This window comes from Pteropus vampyrus, unplaced genomic scaffold (assembly GCF_000151845.1).
Source record: "Pteropus vampyrus isolate Shadow unplaced genomic scaffold, Pvam_2.0 Scaffold44, whole genome shotgun sequence".
In the NCBI taxonomy this organism is placed as follows: Eukaryota; Metazoa; Chordata; class Mammalia; order Chiroptera; family Pteropodidae; genus Pteropus; species Pteropus vampyrus.
This window is the reverse complement of record NW_011888825.1, coordinates 1,000,764-1,007,560: the sequence shown is the minus strand read 5'-3', so window position 1 is coordinate 1,007,560 and position 6,797 is coordinate 1,000,764. Positions and strand designations below refer to the sequence as shown.

The following is a 6,797-nucleotide window of genomic DNA, read 5'->3' as shown; positions in this document are numbered from 1 at the left end:
TATTATTTCTTCTCACAAAATATTGAGAACAAGTTTTTTCTTTCTGCCTCAAATGCGAAAACCAGTAGAGCTCTTTATTATTGATCTTTTTTTTTCTTTACATAAAACCTAACCTAGTTGACTGATACCAAGAAGAAAATAGATGATGACTTGGGAACAATTGAAAGTTTGGAAGAAGCCAAAAAGAAACTTCTTAAAGACGTGGAGGCCTTGAGCCAGCGCCTGGAGGAAAAGGCTCTGGCCTATGACAAGCTGGAGAAGACCAAGAACCGCCTGCAGCAGGAGCTCGATGACCTGACAGTAGACCTGGACCACCAGCGCCAGATCGTCTCCAGCTTGGAGAAGAAGCAGAAGAAGTTTGATCAGGTTGTTCCCAGAGTCCAGGACCAGTTTCACACTGTGTTTCCTCCTGGCAACGCTCTCACTTTTAGTTTATTTTAGAATAATATTTTCATATTTAAAGCAATACACCTTTATATCAACTTATAAAAAAGAAAAGCAAAAGGAAAGAAATAAGAGAACACCCATAATCTTATAGTAGTATTCTTAGCAATAAGTGAGACGTGTCACGAATGGGAAGAGTTTATGTTGCTTTTTAAATTGTTTTTAATATTTCCTGTTGCCCTTGCATATATAGCTCTTAGCAGAAGAGAAGAACATATCTGCTCGCTATGCTGAAGAGCGAGACCGTGCTGAAGCAGAGGCCAGAGAGAAAGAAACCAAAGCCCTGTCCCTGGCCCGGGCCCTCGAGGAGGCCCTGGAGGCCAAGGAGGAGTTTGAGAGGCAGAACAAACAGCTGCGGGCAGACATGGAAGACCTGATGAGCTCCAAGGATGACGTGGGGAAGAATGTGAGTATCCTTTATCCCCTGGAGACCAGTCCCTTCAAAAGGAGAGCGGGCAGCTCCTTCCTTAGGAATATTTCTGTCGTCTGTTCTCGGTTTGTTCTTGTAGCTGCACTTACAGGTGGGGAAGCTTTGTTTATTCTTATCGCTTTCATAGGCCCTCCTTGCCCTAACCTGCATTCTGGCTGGGGATCTTTAAACAAAAGATTTCATTGTTCCTGAGTCACAGGTAGTCATCAAATACAAATATGGGGAGGTCCCCTCAGATAGAGGGTAGTGGGATCTGTCTCTAGAGTGGGGACCTGGAGAGGAGTGAGATGGGAACTGCAGCTCTCTCTGACCTAGGACTTCCCAATGAGACCTCACTGTTTTCTCTGAAGACTTCAAATGCTTGGGGGACTTACAGTTTGGAAATTTCTATAATACCATTTATCATTCCACTGCATACATCTTCCACAAGAGCTATGGTTGTCCTACATCCTTCCCTTAGTATATGATGTGTTGAGGATAATGAAGTGAGCCCAGGCCTAGGAGTCAAAAACAGGGTTAAGGCTTGGCTTTTCCACCAGCTTCCATTCTGACCAGGAGAAGCCACTTAACCTCTTTAAGTCTAAGTTTCCTCATCTGTCAAATGGACATTATACTTGCCCAGTTTCATGAAGCTATTGCAGATGTGCTTGGTAAAGCATAGTCCTCTATAAAGGTAAAGTCTCATTTTCATGGGATGTGGGCTCTCTGGCCACATCATAAGGGAAGGGAAGACTGTCATGCCTTCTTCCTCCTGGGTGTCTCCTGCAACCTCATGCCCAGGGGACCAGCACCATGGACAAGAAGAAACTACCTAGAGTCGAAATAGCTATGATTACATAGTAAACTGTAGAGAGAGAACCCCACAGTTGACTCTGTTTTCTTGTTCCATATTAGATTTCTCTAAAATAACTGAGTCACAGATTTATTCCACAAACATTTCTTTTGTGCCTATGAAGTACCAGGCACTGCTGAGAGACACATGCCTTCCTCATGTCATAAGTCTTCTCCTGCCTGTCCCTGTGAGAACTGACATGGCCATGAACCCTAACAGGAATACATAATAGCACCTACATGTTGCCTGTCTGAAGGGCTGTCTTGAGGAATCAAAGGGGCATGTAGTAAGAAGCATTCAGCACAGCACTTGGCAGAGAACTGGGTGAAATGTTTGTGATGGGGATCTTTGTCCAGAGAAAGGTCAGGCCTCTTTTTAACGGTACCATGCTTCGCAGGCCTAACACACCTTAATATTTAAAAGTTTCTACACATGCATTTTCAGTACAAATGATCTTTTCCACAGCAAGAAGGATGTACTATAATAACCTGTTACAGGGGTGGCTCCATAGTGTAGTGGTTAGCATGTCTGCTTTACATGCAGAAGGTCCTGGGTTTGCGCCCCAGGTGGAGCCATGAACCAGGCCCCGGGTGTACCAAAGCCCCGGGTATGCGCCCCCTACCTGGGGGGAGACGCCCCGCCTTCAGAGATCCAGTTCTTAAAAAAGAAAGGGAGACGTATGCAGTAGGTCAGGGGTTGAAGTGGTGGGGGGGAGGGGCAGAATTAAAGAGGGGGAAAAATAACCTGTTACACACAGAGACAGCAAGCAAATGGCCAGTCAATAGACAATTTCTTCAGACACCGCACTCTTTTTTCATTGTTCTTTGGCTTTTTAAAGATCTCTTAGTGTCAAATTCTTAGAGAATAATTTATTGATTACAGAGCACATGTGAATAAAGAAGTCAGTACTGTCATTTAAATGGCCTACCCTGAAGTAAGGAATAGCAGCGGCCATAGAGGAAAAGGGAAGGATGTGAATAGTGTGTCAGGCAGCCGGCCCAGGGATGCCCGGAGTGGCCAGCATGCTGTATGGGGGCCTGTGAAACATGAAGACTCCTTTCCTTGCTTGTGTCTCTGCCAATGGTCAGCTCTCTCTTCATACTTCCTGTGTTTAGGTCCATGAACTTGAAAAATCCAAACGGGCCCTAGAACAGCAGGTGGAAGAAATGAGAACCCAGCTGGAAGAGCTAGAAGATGAACTTCAGGCAACAGAAGATGCCAAACTTCGCCTGGAGGTCAACATGCAGGCCATGAAGGCCCAGTTTGAGAGAGATTTGCAAACCCGAGATGAGCAGAACGAAGAAAAGAAGCGGCTGTTGATTAAGCAAGTAGGTTGAAGAAAGTGTGGCCTCTGGAACAAGAACTTGTTCATTCTCAAAGCCTTGTTTTTGGTCAATATCCTATTCATTTGCATTAGAACACATTAGCTGTTGTAAAATTAGTTTATCTGGTTACTTGATTTTATTTTTTTACAATTTAATGTAATTGGTTTTGATTTCCTATTTGTTAAACAATATCATTGCTGCTTACAAGCCAGGATACTTATCATCGATTGAAAAGCCTTCAGTGGAATCTCAAGGGAATATGTCATTAGATTCAAGTTCTGTGAGTCTTAAAAAAAGTATGGGTGAAGGAAAGAATCAAAATGCACCAGAGGTGATTCAACCTATTTCTGAAGTTCAGATCACATGTCTTTGTTAAACCACTCTTTAAAAGGAAAAAACCTGATATTTACATTTTTTTATTTTAAAAAGTTTCTGGGCACTTATAATTTATATTCTTTTCTGGACATATGTTGAATTTCTAAAAGCTTACTTTAAAAATTATTTGTGGATATTTTGATACTTCCTCGGAGTTCGTGGTATAAAGTCTTAGATGTGAGATATGTTTAATTTTGTCTTATTTTCATTCTACTAATATTTATTACATTTGGTCACTTATTGCTAGATAACAAATTACCTCAAATTCGGTGGCTTAAAACACTTATTAACGCAGCTTCTGTAGGTCAGGAATTCTGAATTGACTCAGCAGGATGCATCTGAAGGGCTGGCTGGGGCTGGAGGGTCCTCGTTCAGCTGGCTCACCCACACGGTGTTGGCCTAAGACCAGCGGCTCGCCACAGGCTGCTTGAGTGTCCTTGGAGGGAACTTGCTCAAGAAGTTGTCCCATGTCTTTCAATTTTGTTATATCGCCTAGCATATGAGCTCGAGATCAGGGACTCTGACTTCTTAGGTACCTTTGTAATAGTGGAAATGGTATGTACCAGGTGTTGTTTTTTTAAAGTTCTATCTGAACAAAATTCAACTACTGTGGTTTTTTGTTAATAACTGCTCAGTAACAGAGAGGACCTGTGCAGGGTAACCAGAGCCCTTATATGATGACAGGCTGCCTGTTCTCCGTGAGAAGATACTGGGGTCTGACGAGGCATAACCCAATATTGTCTGTCAGGTGCGGGAGCTCGAGGCAGAGCTGGAGGATGAGCGAAAACAGCGGGCACTTGCTGTTGCTTCAAAGAAGAAAATGGAAATAGACCTGAAGGACCTTGAAGCTCAAATCGAGGCTGCAAACAAAGCTAGGGATGAAGTCATCAAGCAGCTTCGCAAACTTCAGGTATGTGCAGTCAACCATCAGTCTTAAAGATGGTGTCATCTGGACCTACTGAGATCAAACACATGACCTGTGAAGCTGGGGAGAAAAGCTCTGCAGCACCTAGCCTGCCATCTTGCCAGGGAGCACAATGGAGCTGTCACCTTTGGCTGTAGGGTGGGGAAACAGGCCATAAAGAGGGCACATGTGTACCTCCAGTGTCTATAGGGTGTGCTTGGCCCCACTTAGTGAGTCTTGAAACAGAGCCAGGGTGGATTCAACAGGTAGAGCATCCACCAATAGGAAAATGCTCTTTGGGCTCTGAACAGCTTCTGGTGATGCTTAATTAATTTAACATAGCCACTGAGCCACCAAAAAGGAAGGTATATCGACATCCTCCTTTAGTGCCGTGAGCTTTAGTAATCTTTTCAGTCTTATCTAATCATCACTTTTGCTTCTCAAATGGAGTGCTGGTTTTCACTATCACAATGACAAAAAGTGATTTTTCTAATAACATAGTATTGGCAGGATATAATGAGTCTTCATATAAATAGGCACAGCTTCTCTGGGGGGAGTGTTGTCAGTTACGACAAAAGCTTTAGAAAATACCCATACCTTTGACCTCGGTAATTCCCCATCTCGAGAATTTATTCTAACAAAATACAAGGATGAGAAGATATATATATACAAAATATCATAGCTTAAATGTTATTTCTGATAGCAAAAAATGGAAACAACCTAAATATAAGTGGACTGCCAGCCATTTAAATGATGGGGCTATGTATGCAATGACAACAGAGCTTAGAAGATACAGTGTAGGGCAGTTTGGTTTATAACTCCACACACATATGTGTATAGATTTTTGCATATAGATGTAGATATATATATACTTAGAAAAAAGTTTAGAAAGAAAAGTCATTTCTGGATAATGGATTTATGAGTAACTTATTTATTTCCCCGTACTTTTTTAAAAAGCTAAATACAAAGGTTTTTGTTTTTACCAGCTAATTAAAAAGATTATTAAGCTCATTACGAAAAATATAAATAGCATTATTATGATTTTATTTAATAGCTTTATTGAGATATAATTCACATATCATAGAATTTACCTATTTAAAGTGTTTCCAGTATTTTTTAGTAAATTCACAGGGGTGTGCAGTCATCACCACTGTCTAATTTTGGACATTTTGGTTCCCTCTGAAAGCAAGCCTATAACCATTAACTGTCATTCCACACTATCTCTGCCACATCCAGAACTAATCAACCATGAATCTATTTTCTGTCTCTATAGATTGGCCTATGCTGGGTATTTGATATAAATGGAATCATACAATGTGTGCCTTTTTATGACTGGCTTCTTTCACTTAACGTAATGTTTTCAAGGTTCATCCATGTTATAGCATGAATAAGTATTTCATTCCTTTTTATTACCAAATAATATTTATTCCATTGTATGAACATTTGTACCACATTTTATTAATCCATTCATCATTTGGGTTGGTGGATATTTAGGTTACTTCAACTTTTGGTTACTAGGAACAAGGCTGCTATGAACATTCATATATACGTGTGCACATGTGCTTTCAGTTTCCTTGGGTATCTACCTAGGAGTGGAATTGCTAGGTTATATGGTAACTGTTTAATTTTGAGGAATTGTCAGATCTTTCCATAGTGACTATATTATTTTACAGTCCTACCAGCTGTATATAAGGACTCCAGTTTCTCTACATCTTCACTAACACTTGCTATTGTCCATCTTTTAGTTATAGCCATCCCAGGAGGTATGAAGTGGTACCTCCTTGTGATTTTGATTTGCATTTTCCTAATGACTAATAATGTTGAACATCTTTTCATATGCTTATTGGCCATTATTTTATTTGAAAAAAATGTCTTTAAGTTTTCTGTTCATCTTTTTGATTTGTCTTTAATAACTGAGTTGTAACATTTCTGTATACATTCAGGATGTTTCTTATAAAAGTATATGATTTCCACATATTTTCTTCCATTCTCTGGTCTGTCTATTCACTCACTCAGTGGTATCGTTTATAGCATAAAAGTTTCTAATTTTGATGGAATCCAGTTTACTTCTTTTGTTTCTTGTGCTTTTTAAATTATATATGAAACCACAGCCTAATCCAAGGTCATGAAGATTTATTGCTATGTTTTCTCCTAAGAGTTTTACACTTCAGCTCTTTTAAAATCCATTTGAGTTAATTTTCATATGGTTTGATATGTAAACCCAACTTGTCTTTTCGATATGGATATCTAGTTGTTCTAGAACCATTTGTTAAAAAGACTGTTCTTTCCCCCATTGAATTAATTCTATTCCATTGATCTACATCTGTCCTTACACAAATACAAGTCTTAGTTACCATAGCTTTGTAAATTTTGAAATTGAGAAGTGTGACTTCTCTAACTTTGTCCTTTTTCCAGATTGTCTAACTATCCACATTCTTTGCAATTACATTAGGATCGACTTGTCAATTTCTGCAAAAAAAAAAAAAA

The 6,797-nt window shown here is 40.0% G+C and overlaps 2 protein-coding genes across 8 annotated transcripts in view; one reads left to right on the top strand and one right to left on the bottom strand.

Moving 5' to 3' along the window:
- NDEL1 (nudE neurodevelopment protein 1 like 1) overlaps window positions 1-6,797 on the bottom strand; it is a 78,386-nt gene that overhangs the window by 23,409 nt on the left and 48,180 nt on the right. The window lies entirely within an intron of this gene.
- The window catches only part of MYH10 (myosin heavy chain 10), a 139,584-nt gene that overhangs the window by 120,759 nt on the left and 12,028 nt on the right, over window positions 1-6,797 (top strand). For all 5 annotated transcript variants that reach the window (XM_023529935.1, XM_011358946.2, XM_011358945.2 and 2 more), the window contains exons 31-34: window positions 118-366; window positions 638-850; window positions 2,822-3,034; window positions 4,155-4,316. In XM_023529935.1, the coding sequence (XP_023385703.1) occupies window positions 118-366; window positions 638-850; window positions 2,822-3,034; window positions 4,155-4,316 (837 nt within the window). The remainder of the gene's footprint in view (window positions 1-117; window positions 367-637; window positions 851-2,821; window positions 3,035-4,154; window positions 4,317-6,797) is intronic.